The sequence below is a fragment of the Loxodonta africana genome, chromosome 7, assembly GCF_030014295.1.
Source record: "Loxodonta africana isolate mLoxAfr1 chromosome 7, mLoxAfr1.hap2, whole genome shotgun sequence".
Lineage (NCBI taxonomy): Eukaryota > Metazoa > Chordata > Mammalia > Proboscidea > Elephantidae > Loxodonta > Loxodonta africana.
Window position 1 is genome coordinate 48,171,301 of NC_087348.1, and position 26,590 is coordinate 48,197,890.

At 36.8% G+C, this 26,590-nt stretch overlaps 1 protein-coding gene across 3 annotated transcripts in view; it reads right to left on the bottom strand.

Annotated features, from left to right (window-relative positions):
- Positions 1-421: 421 nt before the first annotated feature.
- The window catches only part of PDHX (pyruvate dehydrogenase complex component X), an 87,175-nt gene continuing 61,006 nt past the window's right edge, over positions 422-26,590 (bottom strand). The window contains exons 6-13 of one of the 3 annotated variants that reach the window (XR_010322445.1): positions 24,612-24,786; positions 22,206-22,353; positions 18,695-18,753; positions 18,477-18,545; positions 15,040-15,198; positions 12,993-13,449; positions 11,826-11,890; positions 8,036-8,063 (exon numbers count right to left, since the gene is read on the bottom strand). Coding sequence is in view for 2 of the 3 variants with exons in the window: in XM_064288305.1 (XP_064144375.1) it covers positions 7,805-8,063; positions 11,826-11,890; positions 15,040-15,198; positions 18,477-18,545; positions 18,695-18,753; positions 22,206-22,353; positions 24,612-24,786 (934 nt within the window). In the remaining variant the exon portion in view is untranslated. Of the gene's footprint in view, positions 8,064-11,825; positions 11,891-12,992; positions 13,450-15,039; positions 15,199-18,476; positions 18,546-18,694; positions 18,754-22,205; positions 22,354-24,611; positions 24,787-26,590 lie in introns of all 3 variants that reach the window. The other 2 variants (XM_064288305.1, XM_003412281.4) reach the window with 2 other exon arrangements.

Genomic DNA, 26,590 nt, shown 5'->3' on the forward strand with positions numbered 1-26,590 from the left:
ACACACACAAAAAAGACCAGACTTACTGGTCTGACAGAGACTGGAGAAACCCCAAGAGCATGGCCTCCAGACACACCTATATAGCTCAGTAATGAAGTCACTCTTGAGGTTCACCCTTCAGCCAAAGATTAGGCCCATGAAACAAAATGAGACTAAATGGGCACACCAGCCCAGTGGCAAGGACGAGAGGGCAGGAGGGGACAGAAAAGCTGGTATTGGAGAACCCAAGGTCAAGAAGGGGAGTGTTGACATGTTGTGGGGTTAGCAACCAATGTCACAAAACAATGTGCGTAGTAACTGTTTAATGAGAAACCTGTTTGCTCTGTAAACCATCTAAAGTACAATTAAAAAAAAAAAGTACAGCCAGTACGCTCCTTAGAAGCAAGAATGGAGAGACTTTATCACATGTACTTTGGACATTATCAGGAGGGAGCAGTCTCTGGAGAAGGACATAATTCTTGGTAAAGGGTCAGTGAAAAAGAGGAAGACCCTCAACGAGATGGATTAACACAGTGGCTGTAACAACAGACTCAAGCATAACAACAATTTTGAGGATGGTGGAATTGCTGAGTTGGAACGGACTCGACAGCAGCTAAGAACAACAATAACAGATGCAGATGACTAGGTCTTTTCTCTGTAGAGCAGCTGGTGGGTTCGAACCATCGACCTTCTGGTTAGCTGTCTAGCGCTTAACCACTATGCCACCAGGGGTTCTTTTGTTTTTGCAGAAGGCACCTTCAAGACAGTAGGACTTGAAGAGGAGGGAATTACATTTCAATTACGCAAAGAATGAGAGTATATTCTAATCTTTCTCTAGGCACGATGACCTGGCAAAGAACATCTTCTTTCAGAGTACTGGGTGTAAAGCTTTCTCTGTCTATGCAACTCCCTATATGAGTAGTTCTCGTTCCAACTCAGAGTTTCTAAACTTTGTTGTAATTAAAGTTATTGTAGTGATACTTACAGGTACTGAGACAAGGCTACGGAAAATCAACTGCTGATCCTGTATATGGGTACTAAATATTTGCCTATTGAAATTACAGAAAACAGGAGATAAAGGAGTTATAACCAGTTGAGTAAAATTCGGGTCAAATGTCACCTTCTCTACGAAGCCTTTCTATCACCTCTGGCCCTAGACACACAGATTATAAACTTACAGAATTGCATTTGGGTGCTCGAATAGCACTTACCATCAGTTTAAACTGACTGAGGGTAGGGGCCATTAACTTTGACTCCTCCATGCTTATGAACAGTAGATACTTATGACTGTCAAATGAATCATGCATTTCAACATTTTACTTTTCACATTACCAGAAAATCAGGTAATTTATTTTCAAAATATTACCTCTAGCCTAGACAGATTTCTGTCCACAAAGAAGAGCCAATATAGACTATTCTTTCTTTCTAAACTGTTTTATCATTTGGCATCATTCCAGATTATGAGTAGATTACATATTACTTCCCAGCTTCGTCTGGTTGGGCTGTTATGCCAGTTAACAGTTTATTGCCCTTCAGCTCCAAATTTACCCTTGAATACCTGCTCTAAAATAATGAATGATTCTGTTAAGCTTTATAACTCCTTTATAGCTAGTATGCTATTAAACTTTCTCTGTAGAAGGCACCAGATGGACGTCGCTAGTTCTAGCTGTTGCACGGTTGGTGAGCAGGTATGGAGACATCCAGTAGTGCTTTGCCCCAGCCATGTGCTCAGAATGGCAGCCCGCGCTTGGCCTGGTGACCCCCTCCCTATGGGTCTCCCACACAGATACCACGTGCTCCAGGGCTCCCACTACAGTGGTACCCTGACTCGCTGGCTAAGTCTGGCCTACACCTTGGAAGGTTGCTTCCTATTTGTCTGGCAACAGTGGACAGCTCTGGTCTGGGCAACCTTGCAAACTTCTCCACCATCTGGTGGGCAGCAACCAGATCTCTAATTGGACCCTGACTGATAACAGTTCTCAGTGTAGAAGCCTGGAGCCTCTTAAAAGCTGAGTTAACTACTTTTGGTTCTGAATTTGGACCAGATTAAAAATGACTTATTAAAGGCAAAATGTTCTATATATTCTTATCCCTATTATAAGCCCCTAAATTTTCTTAAGCTACTATATTTCTAAGCATTCCATTCAAAGGTACAAGTTGTAACACTTCAGCAGCATTTCAGATTAAGTCATTGTCCGTAATGACAAAAATTCTTCAGTACTTTCTTCACACTATTACCAGAAAGGCACAAAGCGAACCACTACAGATTAAACATAAATTAATTTAAGAATGGTTCTGTAGTAAAGACAAGGAGCTCTGGTAACGCAGTGGCTAAAACACTCGACTGCTAACCACCTGCCAGTCCTCAGAAAGATGTGGCAGTCTGCTTCTGTAAAGATTACAGCCTTGGAAACCCTATGAGGCAGTTCTACTCTGTCCTGTAGGGTTGCTAGGAGTTGCAATCGACTCGCTGGCAGTGGATTTGGTAATAAAGACATTAGTGTTATCACTGAAGGACAAGACCTTCAGTTATTTCAAGTAGAAAACAAGATCCGGTAACCTAGAACTATCCTAGCAGCAGTATCACAACTTAGAAGGCTGTATATTGCAATGTGGTGAGCTTGAGCCTTGGTGCTACATGAACCTAGGTTCAAATCCCTGTTGTGGCACTTATAAACTATGTGCCTTTGGCCAAATTCCGTAATCTCTGAGTTTGTTTCCTTATCCTACCTTGCAACTGTTGCAAGGTAGGATATACCTACTTTATACAATTGAGAAGATTAAACAAATGAGCAACCACTAACCAGCTGCCATCAATTCCTACTCATGGTGACCCCATGTGTTGCAAAGTAGAACTGCACTCCATGGTGCTTTCAAGGCTGTGACCTTTCAGAAACAGATTACCAGGTCTTTCTTCTGAGGTGCCTCTGAGTGAGCCACCAATCTTGATTAGTAGTGCTACACTTCCCTCTTGTTTGCTCATTTTACAGATAAGACTATTGAGGCACAGAAATAAAGATTTTGCCAAGGGCACAATAATTTATAGATAAAACTGAAACTAGGCTTAAAAACCTCTTAAGTAATGTAAACTTAGGAAATGTGTCCTGAAAACCAGTAGTTCTACTGAAAAGATGGGAACTTATTCAGAAAGTGCCACCCTATAGCTTCCTGATAAACACCATTCCTTATCAAACAGACTGATGCTGAATCTCTTATAAAAAGCGGAAAATATGTGCAATTTATGCAATTATAAATTTATATAATACTATATGCTTTATAAAGTGCAATTTAACTAGTGTTATTTCATTTGGTCACAACACTCCTGTCTTTAAAAAGACCTTTATCTTTTAGTGATAGGACTAATGAAGACTTACATAAACTAAGGAATTTCAGAAATATAAATTATTTTAGGTAGGAATAAAAGCTAATCACGATTAATGGCTTTGCTAATAATTTCTCAACTTTTAACAAAATCCCAAGAGTCCCTTAATCGTATATATCATATGCAGTAAAGGTTAAATTAGAGGTTTAAAACATGCTCACTTTCTGAGGAAGAAAAAGCCTGCTTGGACTTGTTGAAAAGAATACACGTGTGATAAATGTGAAAATAAACTTGATATGATCAAAGAAAGAAATGAATGCTGAGGCTAATAATCATTTTTTCAAAATATATTTTTACACCTTATAATTTTGATTGAACGGTGTCTTCAATTATTACAAGTCTAGATAAACCATACCTGTCCTCCACCCTGCCTGCCTCCGTCTCCCAAAACAATCGAGACACTGGAAGGGACCGCGGGGCACATACACACATATAAAACTACTTAAAATCATTTTGTTAAAAGATTGCTGTTTTTCACATTTACATAACGTTTACTAAATGACTTCTGAAATATACCACCTGCTGTACATAATGCGTCAGAATCTTAATCCTTTTGATATTGGCGATGCGGCCACGGGGGATTGCACTGGGAATTACATCACTGCTGCGGCATTATCTGACCAACACACCCCACTGCAAACCGCTAACATATCACAGGGTGCTCACGTGTCTAACATTCCTCATTCTCTCCCTTCTTAAAGCCCCTGACCTAGTGCAGATGCTCATCAACTCAGCTTTCATTACAGAAAAGGCTTCCAGGGGTTCTTGCCTGACTCTAGTCCTCTTCCTGTTTTGATCTACCTTGCCTCCTGTGGTCAGACTAATCTTGTTCTGTACTGTTACATCCTTCTTCAAAAGTCAACAAAAAGTTTCCTACTAATGTCATATTTAAATTAATGGTTAATTCTTAACTGCAACACACTTGGTTCTTTCATTTCTTCACTTCACCTAAGACAAAGTCCTTCATGATGCAATGTATAATGAGGACACATTTTTATTCGAAATTTAAGATTTAATTGAGATTTAAGATTTAAATGCCATTTTTATCTCTCCCATACTCTTTTTACAGTATATTAATTCATAGCACCACTATCTTTCAATAAAAGGTTAGGAAAGTAGGTTTACTTTTAGCATAATGTGCATATATGGCTGGCCTTTACAATTTAAATAAAAAATGCAAAAATGAAAAAAAAATTCTAAAAATGAAGTTCCATTTGACACTATATAAAACACCTATAGTAGTATATATCAATATATTATTACTGTTTCAAACAAAGGAGTCTGGCCAGCATACACTAATTATTTTAATCTGGCACAAATGGTTAGTGAGCAAGCTGTGTTTGTAAATATTAACTAGAAGTTGCAACCACAAAGCAGGGCTTTTTTGACTTATAAAGTATAATATTCACTGATGTTTTTATATTCCCCACAAGTTAACTGGAATGTGTGCTGCCTTTTCCTTAGAAGTCTTCCAAATATTTTATTCATATTCCTGTTTAAATGAGAAAAAAGATGACCAGGTATAACATTTCATTATTACACCCACTGAGTGTGTGCTACCTATCAGTAACCAAAAAAACCAAACCCGTTGCTGCCGAGTCAATCCTGACTTACAGCGACCCTATAGGAAAGAGCATCACTGTGCCAGAGTTTCCAAGAAGCAGCTGGTGGATGTGAACTGCCAACCTTTAGGTTAGCAGCCACGCTCTTAACCACTGTGCCACCAAGGCTCCAGTACTACAAATAAATTAGTAGAATGATGTAGAAAGGAGCCTGCTCACGCAACACACAGTTCATTCTTTATAATGGATACCATGATCCTTTCTCAAATCAGTGCTAACCTTTGTCATCATGCTGCAAAAGAATTCCTTTTAGAAACGACAATTTCTTTATATAAACCTAGTCAGTATAGAATTATTAGAGAAATATTTTAGTTGGAATGAATAAGCATCTGTACCAAAAGCTGCAGGAGAAGTTAAACCATGAGAAGTTCACTAGATGAAAATCCTGGCTGTGACGTCCATATGGAATTAAAATGTCTTAAGTTTATATAGCATTTCTCCTGTGAAGTTCACAACTCTGTAAGGCAGGCTGGGGCAGGTATTAACTCCCACTTCAACTACAGGGGAACCAATGGACTATGTACTGTTCATGCAAGTCAGTCTATGGGAGAAGAGAATTCCAAACAAAGCCTTATTTATGGCTGTTACTCTGATAACTTCCTAAACTAAGAAATTTTTTAAAAAATTAGGTGGAATATAAATTTAGGTCAGATGTAAAAATTAGAAAAAACAAATATTTCAGTTAAAACTCATCTCAAAAACAATGTAAAAGTTATTTTCTAAATAGCATTTATAATTTTCAGTATAACTGCAATATGACAAAAGTTCTAGAAACTTTTTTTTTTTTTTTAAAGTTTGTTAATCCTGAGTAATCGGATTAAGTATCCACGTAACAATTGACATACTGGGGCTCTATTTTAGAAGGCGCTCTTGTTAGGGATTAAGTACATTGTGTCATATCACACACCTTGTACCATATAGTCTTTCTTCTGCTGATTGATGTCAGCAGACACTAACTCCAGCTTTTCTGTGACTACTGCTGTTAGGAAACCCTGGTGGTGTAGTGGTTAAGTGCTATGGCTGCTAACCAAGAGGTCGGCAGTTCAAATCCACCAGGTGCTCCTTGGAAACTCTATGGGGCAGTTCTACTCTGTCCTATAGGGTCGCTATGACTATGAGTCGGAATGGATTCGATGGAGGGGGTTCGGTTTGGTTTACTGTTGTTAGCTGCCATAGAGTCCGTATAGTGACCCCATGTGACTGGTTAACCAAATTACCATTCATTAACATCCAACTTAAGTTATATATACTACTCATTAACATTCAATTTGTCATCTATCTTGCTAGTTGTAGCAGTGTTGCAAAAAAAAAAAAAGGAGAAATAAGCTCTTTCTAACCTTTAGAACGGAGCCCTGGTGGCACAGTGGTTAAGAGTTCTGCTGTTAACCAAAAAAAGGTCAGCAGTTTGAATCTGCCAAGTGCTCCCTGGAAACCTTACGAAGCAGATCTACTGTCTTATAGGGTTGCTATGAGTCAGAATCGACTTGATGGCAACTGATTTGTTTTTTTGGTTTTAACCTTTGTAATAATTAGTAAAAGTTTTACATTATCAAATGAATAAAAAGAATAGGTCTCACCTGCTCTGCTTCATGAGTCATCTTCTCCGGCTCATTCTCTAAAACGTTACTTCCCTAATGTCATGTGAATTTAAATTCCTAGAGCCCTGGTAGCTCAGTGGTTAAGAGGTTGGCTGCTAACCCAAAAAGGTTGGCAGTTCTAATCTACTAGCCACTTCGTGGAAACGCTATGGGGGAGTTACTCTGTCCTATAGGATCCTATGAGTTGGAACTGCCTCAATGGCAATGGGTTTGGTTTTGTTTGTTTTCCTCCTATAGAGTCCCTTGTAGACTGTTCCAGGTCAATTACTGATCTACTTCAATTTTTAATAACTTCTATGTCTTAGCACTTAAGAGACAATAAGATATTTTATATTTTCTCATTTTATTGTACAATACAAACTTGGATAAAATGCATTAAGAAACATTTTGTATTTAAATCAACACTGACATAACATGTTTTTTTAGGAGATAACACAATTTATTTACATATATTCCCAATTCAGAATGAAGGTGAGGAGCTCACATCTGAAGGTTTAGATATTTCAACTATAGTTTTTCATTCAAGCAAACACAACTCTTTTGGTTGTCTTTTTTGTTTCTTTATTCTGTCTCTTTAGAAGTTCACAGTGTTATAGAAGTGAAAAATAAGACTGATAAGAAACCACTCTAAAATATATGGCTTTATGTTTTTTATGTACATAAAAAATTCAATAATGTTGTCACAACCCCTAATTTGATGTGATCCTTATTATTTATTTATTATTATCCAGAACAAACTTCTGTACATATTAAATTATTCAAGTACATCTAGAGCAGTGCTTGTAAAAGTGAGGTCCCACTGCTAGATTAACGGTCATCTCTTTGAAGACCACTTCTAACTTTAACACAATTAAGTTAGATTTCAAACAATTTCTTTATTTCACAATTTAGCATATAATCTTAAATATTCTAAAACTCTCAAACGAGCCAAACACACAATTTGATTTACACCTACTAAACACTCCTTTTGTACAGCACCAGAAGTTAACAGATCTGCCTAGCCAAATGTTCTCTTCCCTTCATTAGTTATAGTTTATCATTTATTTCTACCACATTAAATCCAAACTGATAATGAAGACGACTTAGGTCAAACTTTTACTTTAAATAAATAAACATTTTATCCACTTTGCCCTTAAATATCCTAATTCTTTTCTATAGTGTATGTTTCTTGGTAACACCTATACAATTAGCTGAGCCAAAGACCGACTTCTTATCTTTCAGGACTAGGCAAGCCGGATAGGATTCTCTAGGTTGGCTTTAAAACTTTTAAGAAACCTGGTAGCCAGTTCATCGTCTACCACTCGGCTGTCACTTGACATTGTGACTGTTATGAGTTGGTGCTGCTGCAGTTTGGCATTGCCTTCTTCATCTTGAGTGAGCTTCAGAACAGGCCGGAATCTCCCAACAGCCAAAATACAGGCCTGAGGTGGGTTGATCACTGCAATAAATTCATCGATGCCAAACATCCCCAGGTTGGAAACACTAAGGAAGAAAAGAAGAAAAGCTCTGAAGGTAGCAGGTCCTTAAACAAAGTATCCTTATCCTGAAGCATGCATTTTTACTTTACAAAAAAAAAACCCGTTACTGAACCTTATATTGAGTTATTCAAATACCAAAGAACATGTATCATTGTTTTTAGGTGCCCTCGAGTTGGTTCCAACTCAGAGCAACCCCGTGTACCACAGAACGAAACACTCCCGGTCCTGCACCATGCTCACAATCATTGTTATGCTTGAGCCCATTATTGCGGCTGCTGTGTCAATCCATCTCGTTGAGGGCCTTCCTCTTTTCTGATGACCCTGTACTTTACTGGGTATGACGTCACTCTCCAGGGACTGATCCCTCCTGACAACATGCCCAAAGTAAGATGCAGCCTCACCATTGTTGCTTCTAAGTTGCATTCTGGCTGTACTTCTTCCAAGACAGATTTGTTCATTCTTTTGGCAGTCCATGGTATATTCAATATTCTTTGCCAACACCACAGTTTAAAGGCGCCAATTCTTCTTTGGTCTTCCTTATTCACTGTCCAGCTTTCGCACGCATATGATGCGACTGAAAATACCAGGGCTTAGGTCAGGTGCACCTTAGTCTTCAAGGTGACATCTTTGCTTTTCAACACTTTTAAGAGGTCCTTTTTTTTTGCAGCAGATTTGCCCAATGCAGTGCATCTCTTGATTTGACTGCTGCTTCCATGGGTGTTGATCATGGATCCAAGTAAAATGAAATTCTTGACAACTTTAATCTTTTCTCCCTTTATCATGATGTTGCTCATTGGTCCAATTATGAGGATTTTTGTTTTATGTTGAGGTGTAATCCATACTGAAGGCTGTGGTCTTTACATCAGTGTTTCAAGTCCTCTTCACTTTCAGCAAGCAAAGTTGTGTCATCTGAATAATGCCAATTGTTAATGAGTCTTCCTCCAATCCTGATGCCCCTTCTTCTTCATATAGTCCAGCTTCTTGGATTATTTGCTCAGCAGATTGACTAAATATGGTAAAAGGATACAACCTTGACACACACCTTTCCTGACCTTAAACCACGCAGTGCCCCTTGTTCTGCCTGAACAACTGCCTCTTCATCTATGTACAAGTTACTCATGAGCACAAGTGTTCTGGAATTCCCACTCTTTGCAATGTTATCCCTAATCTGTTATGATCCACATAGCTGAATGCCTTTGTACAGTCAATAAAACACAGGTAAACATTTGACATCAGCAATGATATCCCTCGTTCCACGTCCTCTTCTGAATCTGGCCTGAATTTCTGGTAGTTCCTTGTTGACATACTGCTGGAGCTGCTTTTGAATGATCTTCAGCAAAATTTTACTTGTGTGTGATATTAATGATATTGTTCTATAATTTCCACATTTGGTTGGATCACCTTTCTTGGGAATAGGCATAAATATGGATCTCTTCCAGTTGGTTGGCCAGGTAGCTGTCTTCCAAATTTCTTGGCATAGACAAATGAGTGCTTCCAGCACTGCATTTGTTTGTTGAAACATCTCAATTGATGTTCCATCAATTCCTGAGGTCTTGTTTTTCGCCATTATGTTCAGTGGAGCTTGGACTTCTTCCTTCAGTGACATTGGCTTCTGATCATATGCTACCTCTTGAAATGGTTGAACCTTCACCACTTCTTTTTGGTATAATGACTCTGTGTATTCCCTCCATCTTCTGTCGATGCTTCCTGTGTTGTTTAATATTCTCCCCATAGAATCCTTCAGTATTGCAACTCGATGCTTGAATTTTTTCTTCAGTTCTTTCCAGCTTGAGAAATGCTGAGTGTCTTCTTCTTTTTTGGTTTTCTATCTCCAGCTCTTTGCACATGTCATTATAATACTTTCCTTTGTCTTCTCGAGCTGCCTTTTGAAATCTTCTGTTCAGTTCTTTTACTTCATCATTTCTATCTTTTGCTTTAGCTTGCTCAACATTTAGGAGCAAGTTTCAGAGTCTCTTCTGACATTCATTTTGGTCTTTCCTTTCCGTCTTTTTAATGACATTTTGCTTTCCTCATGTATGACGTCCTTGATGTCATTCCACACCTCGTCTGGTCTTTGGTCATTAGCGCTCAACGCGTTAAATCTATTCTTGAGGTGGTCTCTAAATTCAGGTAGGATATACTCAAGGCCGTACTTTGGTTCTCATGGACTTGTCCTAATTTTCTTCAGTTTCAACTTGAACTTGCATATGAGCAATTGATGATCTGTTCCATAGGTGGCCCCTGGCCTTGTTCTGATTGATGATAATTGAGCTTTTCCATCGTCTCTTTCCACAAACGTAGTCGATTTGATTCCTGTGTATTCCATCTGGTGAGGTCCTTGTGTGTAGTTGCCATTTATCTTGGTGAAAAAAAGTATTTGCAATGAAGAAGTTGTTGATCTTGCAAAATTCTATCACGTGATCTCTGGCATCGTTTCTATCACCAAGGCCATATTTTCCAACTACCGATCCTTCTTCTTTGTTTCCAACTTTCGCATTCCAACTACCAATAATTACCAATGCATCCTGATTGCATGTTTGATCAATTTCAGACTGCAGAAGCTGGTAAAAATCTTCAATTTCTTCCTCTTTGGCCTCAGTGGGTGATACATACATTTGAAAAATAGTTGTATTAACTGGTCTTCCTTGTAGGCGTCTGGGTATCACTGACAGCGTTGTACTTCAGGACTGATCTTGATATGTTCTTTTTTGATGAGTGCAATGCCATTCCTCTTCAAGTTGTCATTCCCAGCATAGTAGACCATATGATTGCTGATTCAAAATGGCCAATACCAGTCCATTTCAACTCACTAATGTCTAGGATATTGATGTTTATACCTTCCATTTCATTTTTGACGATTTCCAATTTTCCTAGATTCATACTTCGTACATTCCAGGTTCTGATTATTAATGGATGTTTGCAGCTGTTTCTTCTCATTTTGAGTAGTACCACATCAGCAAATGAAAGTCCCGAAAGCTTGACTCCATCCACATCACTAAGGTCAACTCTACTTTGAGGAAGCAACTCTTTTCCAGTTGTCTTTTGAGTGCCTTCACCCTATGAGGCTCATCTTCTGGCACTATATCAGACAATGTTCCACTGCTATTCATAAGGTTTTCACTGGCTAATTCTTCTCAGTGACTGCCAGGTCCTTCCTCCTAGTCTGTCTAAGTCTGGAAGCTCAGCTGGAACCTGTCCACCATGGGTGACCCTGCTGGTATATGAATACCAGTGGCATAGCTTCCAGCATCACAGCAACATGCAAGCCCACACAGTACGACAAACTGAGAGACATACATATATTTTATCTACTATCATTTACTCAGCACTGAACTGAAAGTCCTAGCCAGTGGAATATGACAAGAAGAAATATAAGGTATAAATACTGGAAAAAAGATATAAAACTGTCACTATTCACAGAGGAATTGATTATATACACAGATAATCCAAAAGACTCTATAAGCTTGCAAAATCAGTAAGTAAAATTTAGCTAGGTAATTAGATAACAGGTATCTACATACAAGTATAGGTATAAGATCAATATATGCAGTAATTAGAAAACAAAATGTAAAAAACAATACCATCTACAATAGTGTCTACACATATACATATATTTTCACAATCTGTTGTCTAAATAAAGTATGCATTATTTAGCTTAAATTAAAAAAAAGTTTCAAATAAATAAATGAAGCAGATTGACATGGACTTAACAGTAAGTCAGTCATATCTGTGTGCTGCTACTGATAATCAAGATTTTAAATTTTACCTAAAGGATCCTCCCTGATATTCTTCTGGTAACAATTTTCCATCTCTTGCTTTCTTTGAAAGAACCTACGAAAAATACAAACAGAGCATGACAACCAAAAATATCTTATACAGCTAATCCTGCCAGTTATATGTAACACCTGAGATATTTGCACGGGTTACCCACCCATCTCTGGTATGGCTTGATTTGACCTTATGTTTTACATATAAAAACTTTCCCTATTTAATGCAATTAAAATAATAAACAATTTAGAGCAGAGATAATTTGAGAATGCAAAGACACGAACCAGAACTCAAGAAAAGTCACTTCCCTTAAAAAGATTTCAAATACTGGAATTGAAGTAGCCTGTGCATCATCATTATGCAGAAAGTTAGTGCTTCCTATACATACAAAACAATTTTCTGTTTTGCTTACAAAATTTTTTCTTGTAAGATAAAACATTAGAACATTTCAAACCATCTAGTAGGTTTTAAATAAATTATCCAATGGCAACCAAAACTGTGTACCCACCATCCCACAACCAATGTAACAGTTTTCATCTTTCCGCATTTGCTTCTAGCCTTATCAACTACCTATAATTTCAGACAGCTGTGAAGAGAAAAATACTTTCATGTTTCACTTCTGTGTTGTTACAGTTTTTATAAATGATTTTTAAACATCCATTTAACACTGTAAAGAACGTATCTGTCGTAATTTACTTAGGCATTTCCCCAGTGTTATTATTTATTCTGGTTCATTGATTTCTTCTGAATTATTTTCAAGTGGAATTACAGGGCTCTAGAGAATGGACATTTTTTCTGGATTTTTGATCCTATAGCTAAAGCATTTTCTGAATGAGCTTGTCCAATTTACATTCCACAAGGAATAGGAAAATGTACTAGTTTCATATCACTCTTGACAATATTGATTTCTAGAAGCTTACAAAGCAGAGGGAAAAGACAGATGACGCTCTGAGAGTGGCTTAAGAAAAGTAGTTATATTTCCCTTGTACTTGTGCTTGCAATTAGCCCTACTATGTTAATCTATAATTTTCAATGCCTCACAAGCAAAGGAAAAGAGGTTGAGTCACCATATATGAAAAATTAATAACAAATTACTTTATGAAGAGAGAGGCAGAGAAAAATTAAGTTACTGTCATTTGGGTAGATGAAATAAATCGAAGCTTACCTACGCTTGACTGCTAACCAAAAGGTTGGCAGTTTGAATCCACCAGCTGCTCCTTGGAAACCCTATGGGGCAGTTCTACTCTGTCCTATAGGGTCGCTATGAGTCAGGATCAACTTGATGGAAAAGAGTTTGGTTTTGGTACCTAATATTCTATATTACATAGCCAACAAAAGTACTATTACAATCACAGGTGATAACTACTTAACTTTAAACCAGATGATTAAACTTTTGAAAACTAAAACATTCTTTAAAAATCTAAAAAATATAAAAATGATCTCAATATATCAGTGTGACTTACTGACAAATGAAATAGTTACAGATATACAATAACTATATATATAAAGTTACTTATAAAAACTTTTTGAATACAAAACCAAAATTGAAGAGATGAGCTTTGACTTGTCCTTGGAACATCAGAAGTAGAGGAAACAATCTACGAATGTATTTTTCCTGCCTTCTGCAAAAGAATTGTTCACATGATTCATGATTTGAACAGGCACATATCATATGAACTTTGAAAGGCATTTCTCTAAAGGCAGATGATCTCAACATGCCCTAATGAGTTACCAAGTTGGAACAATTAAAAACAAAACTCATCTTAAAGACTAGATTGCCAGCACGCATACTACATTAAAAAAAGGGAAAACAACAACAACAAAAAGAAAACCACCTCCAGACCCTTAAATATGCCAGCCAGATATTACTGCTAATGAATTCAAATCTGAACTCTAACAGTCTGGAGTAAGTATAGATTCTGAATAGAATCATTGGTCTTGAAAACTCCTAATTCTCACTGGGATTTTCTGGCGATGTGAACGCAAAATCAAAGCACGCACTACCTGAAGCACCCAGCTGGAAGGATATGAAAGGTTATAATAAAAGATGACCAGCAAATATTTCAAGAATATATTAAAAAGCCTTATTAATTCACTGAAAAAATTTGTTATAATTAATGAAGAATTAAGAATAGCATGGGATCTATGGATAACTAATAGGCTGTTGCTATATTAATTTATCCAAGGAATACAAACTTGAACTTGGCTGGGGCATGCATTTAGCCCTAGACACTGACATCCTTGGGATTACTGAGGATCAAGAAGTGAATACTCAGTCCAGGGGTGCTTAACCTGGGGTCCATGGATAGGTTTCTGAGGACCCACAAGCCACTTGAAAAATCAATAAACATTCATTGAGCAACTACTATATTCCAAGTATATTTCTAGAATTGGATATATTGCAGTAAACAAGAGAGTCAACACCCCCATTCTTACTCTACATTCTGATAGGCAATAGGGAACATAGACAAGTCAACAAATAAACAAGGTCATTTCAAAGGCTGAGAAAGTCTATGAAGATAACAAAAGAGGATGATATGATAAAGAGTGTTAGGGAGCTACTTTAGCTATGGAAGCCACAGAAAGTGTAAGAAAGTGGTATTTTAAACGAATGATGACAAGAGCCAGCCAAGTGAAGATCAGGGAAGAGTGTGTAGCAGACAGTACGCTTTCTTAGGGAGAGTCCAACAGATCCATTGCCCCAATCATTTCTGGAAGTTTAGAAGCAGCTTTTCAAATATTATTTTGAAAACATTATGGCTCTACAAGGATAATAATCTGGCCTCTACTAAGTGAGAAACCTCCTTATAAGAATAAAATGCTGTTAACACTGAGGCCTATTCATTACCATGTTCACAGAAATATGCTTTCAACTTTATTTAAACTTTAAAATCTTATCTGAAATAGCACTTTTAGAGCTGAATTCTAGATTTTGTGAAAGAAAGTGTTTCTCTATAATTTGAATGCATTTGGTCGTTAATTTATCTGGATATTACTTCTCAATTTCTGAATATTAAATTTTCTTAAAAATAAGTCATATCTGGATTAAGAGTTTAAAAACCTATATACACCATTGACAATTACTTGGAAATGCCAGAACAACCACCACCACCGAGCACACACAAAAAATGACAGTGACCAGATCATATCACACTTTATTATCAGAAAGTAAATTCTAAGGTTTTGGAAGCATAGTATTTCTTAAGACTTACTTTTACTGAGTCAGCAATTTCCTGTATACCCTTAGCAGCAGCATTTTTAATGATTGGTGTAATTAAGCCTTTATCTGTTGCCACAGCCACTGAAATGTCAATAAACGGCAGTTGCTTTGGGCCCTCTCCATCCCAGCTTACATTGACATCCGGCATTTGCTAGAAGACAGAAATAGAAAAACATGCCAGTAAAGACACAGCTTTAGACTGAGGTGTTACAGAAGAATAATTTACATATTATTATGCATTTTCTCAAGTGAACATAGCAAGACAGGAAATAAATAAAAATTCAGTTCGAAAAATATGGTTTGGATCTCTGTTAACTATCTTTTATGTTCTGGAAGAATAGTTAAACACCTTTTTGAAGCAGGGCTAAAGAAATTCTGATGATGTACATGTTTTGATCTGTTTATATCATGGTTAAAAAGCAGCTTCTCCTGTTAAATCTGAATGCTAGAAGCTACACGATGTCTGCTATACTTCCTGCTTCACATGATGATGGACATGACCTTGGGGGGAAGAGGGGAGAGAAAACAGGTGGTGATACTCAACCATGTTATTTCTTTGGTATGAAGGAAACCTGATTTTCTAGTGTAGCTCTGGAATATATTAGGAGGCCCTCAATAAATGATTTCCCTACTTAAGGGAGATTTCCTAAGCTTCATTTACATGATATGTATCATATATAAGCATGTATATTTAACATACACACAACTATACTCAGGATAAAAAAAGTCAGATGAAATGACTAAATAATACAGTGTGTATTGATTATGTTGCCAAATAGCACAGGAGAAAATGATGCTGAAAAATAGAAATAAAAAAAATCAGTTTTCTCAAAAATTCTTTGCCTCCCCGCCCCCCGCCGCCCCGGCAACAAGATCTAGTCTTCCGGCATGTCATTTAAGCATAGTAATTCACAATTTGATTCTACCCTACCTAAATTTATTTCTGATCACTCCTCTATGATGAATTTTCCACTTTACTTGGGGTTCCCACTGTCACGCTCTGCTCATTTCCATCTCAATACTATCTGCCAATCACTTTTCAACTGCTCCTTCTTTTTCTTCATCTTTCAAGGTTCAGCTCCTTGATTCATTCAATAATGCCATTATCTAGTGCTTTTTATGTGCCAGGAATACTCAATCATTCATTCAATAAATATATAAGCATTGGGGACACGACAATGAACAAAAAAGGCAAGAAATTCCTGCTTCCTTACAGCTTATATTTTAGGTTAGCGTTAATTCCCTCTAGCATGTGTCACATTCCAGAGTTTACGATAAGGCAATTTTTATTAGTTTATGTCTGGTCTACCCAGCATACCATACAATGAACTCCTCTAGGACATAATTCATGCTTTCTATCTTTACAGTCCCCACAGAATCTGTATCACAGGAGTTCAGTGTTAATTTGCTGGATTAACTTTAGAAATTTTATATAACACCATAACCAAAACAGTGATGATAAAACCCAAACATATCTGTGATAACAATATATCTAATTTCAATATGCTTGCCTAAAGACAAAGAGTGCATTAAAAAGGCTCATTACCTACTAAAACAAATGACTCATAAAATTTAAAGTTAAAGGATGGACAAAGAGATACCAGGGGTTACAATGTGACTACCACAAGTTGAATGAAAGGATATTAGCATTAAACACTTAACGTGGAGAGTCACTATACGGGAATGGTGGTGGGCAGCCTCGAAGGTATCTCCAAATGATCCCGCCTCCTGGTATTCACATCCTTGTGTAATCCTTTCCCCTTGGATAAGGGCTGGATCTAGTAACTTTTAACCAACAAAAGTTTTCACTTTTCCTAACACTAGTGTGTGAAGTAGTCATTTTACTTCTTTCTAAAATGATATTTTGACACATAGGTATTTATCCTCATCCAGAATAATAAAAGTTCAAAGCCTTTTTGTGTGCTAGCAGGAAAATGGCAACAAATATCAACGTATCTTTGAAATATTTTCAAGAACAATGATTTTTTAGATCACACAAGTGTCTATGAAATGTATCACGGTATTTCTTTTTTAAGAAATAAAAATACATTCATTATAAATATACTGTAAATATAGAACCTAAAAAGCAGTGATCTCAGAAAATAGCCTAGTTACAAAAAACAAAAACAAAAATGACGAAAATGATAAGCCATGATGGGAATGTGCCGAGCAGTAAGTTGTAGGTTTACACCTCCAGGCTCCTACGTTCAGCTGTCTTCCTGCCACCCCAGCTTGGACATCTGTAGGCTCTGCAAACTTAATGTGTCCAAAGCCAAATTCCTAATTCCCTTCCTCAAACCTCTCTTTTCGTTTTCCCTTTTTAGTATTTTGTGTATGCTAGGTAAATTAAAAAAGTCTGTTCTTCCCACTGCTTGGGCCAAAATTCTTCGCATCATTCTCCATCCTCTTTCTCATGCACCTGACACCCACTCCATTAGCAAATCCTGTTGGCTTTAACTTTAAAATATAACCAAAATCCCTACTTCATCCCAGATTCATTGCTACCCCTCACTCCAAGCAAAAATGTCACCTTCTGGTTAGACTCCTGCACAGCCTCCTAGAGGAGCTTGCTGCTTTCACTCTTGCCTCTCCACAGTTTACAATCCACACTGCAACCAAAGTAGTCTCTCCTTGTTTTGCTCTTTTTTGAAGTGTAAATCAGATCATGTTAGTCCTTTGCTCAAAACCCTTCAAAGGCTTCCTTCATATTCATCATAAAAATCTCAATTTCTTACCATGGCCACAAAGCCTTACGTGCTTTTGTTCCTCTCAACTCCTCCCTCTTTTTTCAGTCTGATCTCCTACCCCTTTCTACCCTTGCTAACTCCATTCTAGGCACACTACCTACCCAGTGCTGCTGTATCTTGAATGGCTCAATCCAGAGTCACAGCCTTTGATTTGCTGTTCCCTCTGTTTGGAACAAAGGAGCCCTGGTGGCGCAGTGGTTAAGAGCCTGGCTGCTAACCAAAAGGTTGGTGGTTCAAACTCACCCTGCGGCTCTGTGGGAGAAAGACCTGGTGATCTGCTCTCGTATAGGTTACAGTGTAGAAAACCCTATGGGGCAGTTCTGCTCTGTCACATGGGGTCACTGCAAGTCGAAAATGACTTGATTACACCTAAAGACAACAAATGTCTGGAATACTCTTCTACCAGATATCTACTTGGCTCACTCTCTTTCTTCTTTCAGACATCACCTTGCCAGAGAGACCTCCACTGCCTAACTTTTGAAAATAGCACCCCTAGTTATTTCGTCCCTTTACCCTGTTTTATTTTTCTTCTCAGCACTTTTTACCATCTGACATATATTTGTTTGTCTCCCTCTACTAGAACATAAGCCCCATGAGTACAGAAACTATGCTGGTTTTTGTTCACTGTTATATCTCTAATGTCTAGGATATATTTACTTTAGTACAAAATAGGTTCAATTACTATTTGTTGAGTAATTGTTGTTTCTTCTGCTATAATTAGTTGTGAGTTATTATGATTCTGTTTCTTCATCTGTAAAATAAGGGAGATTAAATGATAGAAATTTTTAGTAATAAAATTATAAAGGTTTTATGACTTAAAAATAGAGCTCTACTTATCATCATAGAAATCCCAAGATATGAAATTACTTTAAAAGTCAAAATTATTTGGGGATTGCTTACTTTAAGGGTAACTGCTGCTGCCTTGATGATAAAATCATTTACTGATACTTTAATGTCATCTGAAAAAAAAAGGCACATTAAAATTAGTATTAATAATAAAACTTTAACAAGAATCATTATGATTTCAAACTTGTAAATTACAGGCTGCACTAATGATGATGAAAAATATTACAGGCTTTTTGTTAGTTTATTTGCTTGGTCAGTAAGGTTCTCCTGATCAGAAAAACATTCATTATATGAGGTCCTGAATAAATATTAACCATGAATGTGAAATTTTATTCTGGACTTTTATTACAATTTTTAAAAACTGTTCAGATATCATGCACAAGAACTTGAAAGATATAACTATAACCAGAAAGAAAATAACCAACTCCTTCTATGTCTCTACAAAGACTTTCCTCTCTGTGGGGTGCGTGGCCGGAAGTTTACAAGATGATTCATTTATTTCCCTTATCCTTTAAGAAGTCCCTATTTTGTGTATGCTTTATAGATATATTGATTATGTTAGAACAGTGGTACACATTGGTGCTTTAAATAAATGATTATATATATATATATATTTTTATTAATGGGGTACACGACCAAAAATTTTTAGATTGCTACATCTAATACAAGTTGCTTTTTAACTTAACAAAACAGGATATAGCAAATGCCAAAGATGAAGCAATGTTGGCACAGGTCCTAGTTCCAAGAATAAAATGAGGTTCTCTGTCTAATTTTATGGTGAATCCATTTGAATCAACTTCCTTCAAGCATACACAACGATTTTAAGATAAAACTGGGGTCTCTTCCCTTTACACACAGCTGATCATAACTAAAGCATCTGACTTATCCTTTGCCTTTCCCAGTGAGTACGGAAGCGTTGGAAAACCCAAACTACACTTGATTCTTTCTTCCAAGGGTTTCTAGAGAAAGACTTTAAGATCAAGATATAATCAATGGTATGTGGCAGGATATACAAACCCTGTTACAATATGGAATTTTACATGAACAATAGCTCATTCCAAAGGCATGCTGGAGATTTCAGAAATAGATGAGATGTATTACCTAAACACTGCCAAACCCTCACAGTAACTACCAGCTGCATAATATCCTAAGTCTCCTAATTCAGTTTTCCAGACACACATAACGATTTTTGTTTGTATGTTTAAAATCCCTTTAGGAGCAGAACGTAAGTGGATTTCAATGCTTGAGAGTTTTACTGATAATCATATACAAAAGATTTGGGCTGCGCAAATTCAAATATAGTTTAAATACAGTATTTATGAACTTATTATGCTTAACTCTCATGGCTCCTTCAACCTCCTTCTTGCTTTATTTCCTACCCATAGGTACTCACAGTCAAGACTTCCAAAACCACCTACCAAGATGATGACTCCTAAATCTATCTAAGTTCAAAATCCTTACCTAAACTTTTCTGTCCTCGTCATATACCAACATTCAGAAGCATTTTTGAGTTGATCACTTTTTTTCATCTTGAAACACCTTCTCTTACTGGCTCCCATGTCACTGTACTCGCCTGGTTTTTTCCACCATCCGCCTACTCACTCATTCTCAGCCCCTTCCTCTCAGTGCCGACATCTTTCAGGTAAGGACTTGCAGTTCCATGCTTTTGATACCATTTACACGCTATTGATGCCTCCAAATTCTGCCTCTAATCCTCACCTATGAAGAACTTCAGACTTGTATATCCCATTTCTCACATAACATTTCCCCTTACATGTCTAATAGGCATCTCAAATCTAGTGTGTCAAAGGGAGATTTTTTCCAAGTTTCTTTATTATTAACTCTTTATTATGGGAATTTTCAAACATACAGAGAAAAGATCATTGTGGTGACATTACTGAGAAGACTAGAGTAGGAAATAGTTTTTGAGGGGATATCAAATGTTCTTCTTTGCATAATGTTAAGTTACAAAAGCAAAGTATGCCTGTAGAATGTTATGTTGTATATTATGAACTTACGTAAGAAATGGGAATAGAGATAGATACATCTGTAGATAGGCAGAAGTATTACTGTCTCCTGCCTCGTAAGAGAAAACACCTTTAAGGAAGGAACCAGAAAAATTATTCCCATAATAATCTCTACGTTATGACTAAGCAAGTATGATTTGAGACCTAAGAGGGCAGTTTCCAGGGGTTAGCTTTTTGAAAATTGACCACTTTCTCTGGAGTAGCTTTCCATTTGGTTTCTCAAACTTTTAAAAGCTGTCAGGTTGTTTTAATACGGAATCTTGAAAATCTGTATCTAAACAGAAAGTATCTAAGAGCCACAACAGACTATTGCTCCCATCCTAACAACGAGAAAAAACAGGAGACACTATAAAAATCATAATTTTTCTTGACCTATTAGGGAGCTGAGGTCACAAAGCAAACAGGTTAACTGAATTCCAAAGAGAGATAATCCCTCTCTGAGGAGAGACAAACATAGGAAGTGACTGATTAACCACTGCCAGAGTATGGGAGTGGACAGGACATCCACTCAGGCTTAAAAAAAAAAAAAAAAGCTCTCAACAAATTGGGAACGGGGATTTCCTCTACCTTATAAAGGGCATCTACAAAACACTTACAGCTAACATTAAAGGCTGAAGGTTTTCGCCAAGATCAACAAGGCAAGGATGTTTCAGTTACCACGTATATTCATTATTCTACTGGAGGGTGTAGCCAGTACGTTAAAAAAAAAAAAAATTAGATTAAAGGCATATACATTGGAGAGAAAGAAAACCACCAGTCATGTAAAAAATTCACAAATCTCTCAGCAACCTTATACTTTCAGTTGACTTTTGGGAGGGACATCATGCATTTATTTTGCAGTACAAATTACAAATAACCTGAAGGCATTTTGAAGAAGAAACATAAAATGAAAACTTGTATAAAGAAGAATGATATCTAAGCTCTACTTACAATCTAAAACATTCTTAAATTGGTTTTGGATCTCATGCTTGTTTTCAGGTGCTAAAATACTAAGGACTGCTTTGTTCAGATACTTTAACAAAAAGTGTTTGGGAAGCCATTCAAAACAAAACCAACAATTGTTTAGCCTGAGCAAGTCATTCATGTTTCCTTACAAAAGAATTTACATGTGTGAAAGTAAAAACCAACCAACCATTAAGACTATTTTTGCTGAAAGAGAGAGAGAGAAACAGAGAGAAAGAGAGAGAATGAAAGAAAGAAAAAAGAAAGAGGATAAACAACAAAAATCCATAGTACTATTTGTACAGCTCAGTGTGTGGTACAAAAGTTGACAAAAGAGGGAATAAAAGCAGGGCAGAACAGAAACCTTTATTCTGCATAGAAGTAATACACCCATGATTTATTCAATACTATGGAACCAATTTATTTCTTACAGGAAAATAGAACCAATTCCTTTCTCTAACACTAAAATACTCCCAGAATACAATTAGATTTTGAAATTGAAATAAAATGCTACACAATGTGGGTTTTGTAAATAAAGGATTCCATGATAGTTAAGTTAGCATGTGTACTGCATTAAATAATTCAATTTTACTAACCTTTGACTAGATCTTGTCTTGCTTTTAAAACAGCTCCAACGTCACAGTCAGTAGTAGCATATGCATGAGGTACAGTGCTTTTAGATTCAGTTAACCTCTTGGCAATAACTCTTCGAATATTGCTAGCGGGGATTTCGGAGAATGTGCCCTGCAAAGAAACAGCGATCTGTCCAGTAAACCATAGGTGGGATGGAAAAAAAACCCCAAAACTTCATAACTGGAATCTGGTCTCAGTAACCTAACTTACGGAAAACCTGGTGGCGTAGCGGTTAAGAGCTGCGACTGCTGACCCAAATGTCGGCAGTTCAAATCCATCAGGTGCTCCTTGGAAACTCTATGAGGCAGTTCTACTTTGTCCTACAGGGTCACTACGAGTCGGAATCGACTTGACGGCAACAGGTTTTTGGTTTAACCTAACTTACAACATTAATTAAAGAATAATACAGAAAAAATACTATTAAAAATTTTTAGTATGAGGAGGTATAGAGTTTAAAAAAAGGAAATCTGAGGACTTGTGGTCTTATAGTGTATGACTGTAGATAAAAGTAGTAAAATTCATGTTTCAATTTTGAATAGGGCATCTTATGTCACTGTGTTTAAGATGATTTAAAAATCTACCAAATCATGAATAACTGTCCCACAGATGGGACACCACCTACAGGCAGCTTTAGTTATACTTAATAAAACTCAAAGCAGCCAACAAATCAACAAACCAACTACAGGTAGTCCCCAACTTATGATGAGGCTCCATTCCGACAACTCCACTGTAAGTCAGTTCTGATGTTAAGTCAAATACCTCATTTTTTTTTTTTTTTTTTTAGTTTTTCTTATTATTGCCTTTTATTATCAGTATCTTTATAAATCTGATATTTACTTGTCTTTGGGGGCTGGCATGGGAATGATAACATCAGCAAATTACGCACTGTAACATTATATGCGGTACATATTACCAACAATAAAGTGAAAAAAAAAGGCAAAAAACCCAATGGTCATTAAGTGCGGTTCACTGTAAATTCAACTACGTCCTAAGCTGAGGACTACATGCATAGGCAATCCTTATTTATAAAAATGGTACATGGTAGGAAAAGATAGTTAATAAGCCAGATAATTTGCCAAGTTATTTCTTTTTTGGTTTGCAATTAAAAAAAAAATGATTTCCTAGGAGTTCATAATATAAGGTATGAATAAGATAACAAAATCTTACTGTAACTTTACTATGGCTTTTTCCCATTCTGTTCCTTCAATCTCTCACAAAAGCATAATGGACCCCAAATTATACTTAATTCCTTCCTGTCCTTCATTCCATGCTGGGATTGAATTATAATCACATTAGGATAAATACAAAGGAGGAAAAGGTTCAGTTGACTTCTTCATTAAGAATGTTCTTTTAGACAGGGAATTAAACATTTTTATTTGTTACCAAAGTACTTTATCAAATAGAATGAACGTTCTCTGCATACCATAAGAATCTGAAAATAAGGTTTGCTTGCATAATTCAACTTGAAAAAAAAATTTAGATTTGACTACATGTAAACTTTTTATGTATGCAGTCATGGATCATTAATGTATACTAAAAATTTTTCCTATGAAACTTATACTGGTTTTAACTCTTAAAATATTATATCAGAATATGTCTCTTCATTAGAAACAGCAATGTAAGTTTATTTTTCTTTTTTTAACACCCATTCAGATACATTTCTTCTGAGGAGAAGCAAATGACATGAAAGGTACTAGGAAAAGGATACAGAAGTGGCAAAGTGGAGTAATTTGAAAACAAAAAAGGGTTGTTTACACCGCAAGTATCTGAGAAGAAAAGAAGGATTCGCTACACACTCCATATAGTTCTTCACAGTCAGACTGTTGTTGTTGCTGTGTGCTGTCAAGTTGATTCCACTCATAGCAGCTCTATAGGACAGAGTAGAACTGCCCCATAGGGTTTCCAAGGAGTGGCTGGTGGATTTGAACTGCCAATCTTTTTGGTTAGCTGCCTGAGCTCTTAACCACTTCGCCATTAGGGCTCACTCCCTGTTTAAAAAATAAAACATATCCACAAAAGGGAGTTCGTGTCAGCTGCCAATTATTAGTATAACAGCTGAGAAAAAAAGAGACATGACAAGTAGCATGATTATAGGGCAACACATGGTACTGAAGATAGAGCATTCATGATACATTAAGACTGAGTCATAGTCTAATGTTCTATTTGGAAGTTAGCACTGTACAAACAAATTTGGTTTGAGCTAAGAAATCTGCAAATAAAGCACTCAGAATGGTTTTTCTTTACCACTTTTAACTACTACCAAAGTGGACTGGTAAAAGTACTCATAAAACATACATTAGTTGTCCTAGTTTTCCCTCTTTCTCTCTCACACAAATCTGAAAATTAAAAATCTATTTGGAAGATATTACCACTGCATTAGGCTGTCCAGGAGTTGATACTGGTGGGACCATTGGCCGGGGATAGGATGGCCCTATTGTGGCCGGTGTGGCCAAAGGTGCTGTGGGAGGGGCTGGAGGGGCTGGCGTCAGTCTGGGTTCAGTGATCTTGCCCATCTGTTTCAACTCTACCAGTTTGAGAGCATCCCTGGAGATAAAATGGAATTAGATAACTCTGATTAGCAACAAGATGTGGAGGAAGGCACAGAATATACAGATGTGAAGGCTATAATGCCAAACACTTATTTGAGCTGGAAAAGTAGATCTGTCTCTTACCTGGTGCTATGGATTAAATTGTGTCCCCTAAAAACATGTGTTATAAATCCTAACCCCTATACATGTGGATATACTCCCATCTGGGATAGGGTTTTCTTGCTTATCTTAATATCAGTTTAGGGTATGTCTTAAGCCAATTACTTTTGAGACAGCAAAGGTGCACAGAGACAAAAAAAAAAAAAACCTGTTGGCGTCCATTCAATTCCAACTCACAGCAACCCTAAAAGACAGAACAGAACTGACCCATTGGGTTTCCAAGGCTGTAAATCTTTATGGAAGCAGACTCCCATGGAGCAGCTAGTAGATTCAAACTGCCAACTTTTCAGTTAGCAGCTGAGCGCTTAACCACTGTGTCAAGCAAGGACAAACTGGGGGAGATTTGGAGATCGGCAAGGAATCAAGGAACAGAAGCTGAAGGGGCAAGGACATTCCCCCAGAGCTGACAAAGACAGAAAGTCTTCCCGTAGAGCCAGTGCCCTGGATTCGGACTTCTAGGCTCCTAACTGTGAAAAGATAAATATGTTTGTTAAAGCCATCCATTTGCGGTATTTGGGTTACAGCAGCACTAAGAAACTAAAACACCTAGTCTGCTGATTCACATTATTTATTCACTGGATACAATATTTACATATTTTCAAAACCCAAACAATCACTGGAATTTTATCAAAGTACTGGGTGTAGATATTAATTTTTTTAAAAGGACATTAGTCTTTTTTGGGGGGAAGAGAGCCATTTAGTAGATGAGTAATTCATTAACTAAGCCATATCCTCATTCTGTATACTTGTGAAATAATTTTCACATGGCATTCAGAAAGTGTCAAATTGATTCTATCACTTTGATTAGAATTTTTACTAAATCATTGTTTATTTTAGTACAAATCAGTTTATGGCCAAAAAATCAATATACCATTTTTTATTTTGTTCAATTATCAGTGGAACCTAATGTCATAAACCTAACCTACAACTTCATGTAGAATGGAAAATAACTACAGACTTGCCTTTGTCTTACTCTAAGACAAAGGTTATCTTTGTTTTTTAAAAGGATATAATTAGACTACTAAATAGGCCAAACACTTCGATTCACTATGCTGTTACAACGGGTATACAAATTTATACATTTTCTTAAACAAAATAGTTTGGAAAATTTTAATAGCTTATAACAGCTAATTGGGAAGTACCTTTCAATAAAAAAAAAACTAGTTTTGCATAATTTAAAAACAACTTCAGGGTGATACATATCTAAATAATATTTTTAAAAAATTTATCAAACACAGTTACTTTTTTGGTATTGTTTATCAAAAGAACTGGAGAAAAGAAAAGCCCAGCATCTGTTAACGACATTTCAGAAGACAATTATCCTCCCCCAATATAAATTCATTTACTTAGTAAAATATGGCAGTATGGGAGGCAGAATTCTGAGATGGCCCCAAGATTCCCATCCCTGGAGTATTTAAAAAAAACCAAACACGTTGCCTCCAGTCAATTCTGACTCATATACACCCTGCATAATCTCAAGTATGAGTAAAATCCAAACCTGTTGTCATCGAGTCGATTCCGACTCATAGCGACCCTATATGACAGAGCAGAACTGCCCCATAGGGTTTCTGAGGAGCGCCTGGTAGGTTCGAACTGCTGATCTTTTGGTTAGCAGCCGTAGCTCTTAACCACTACGCCAC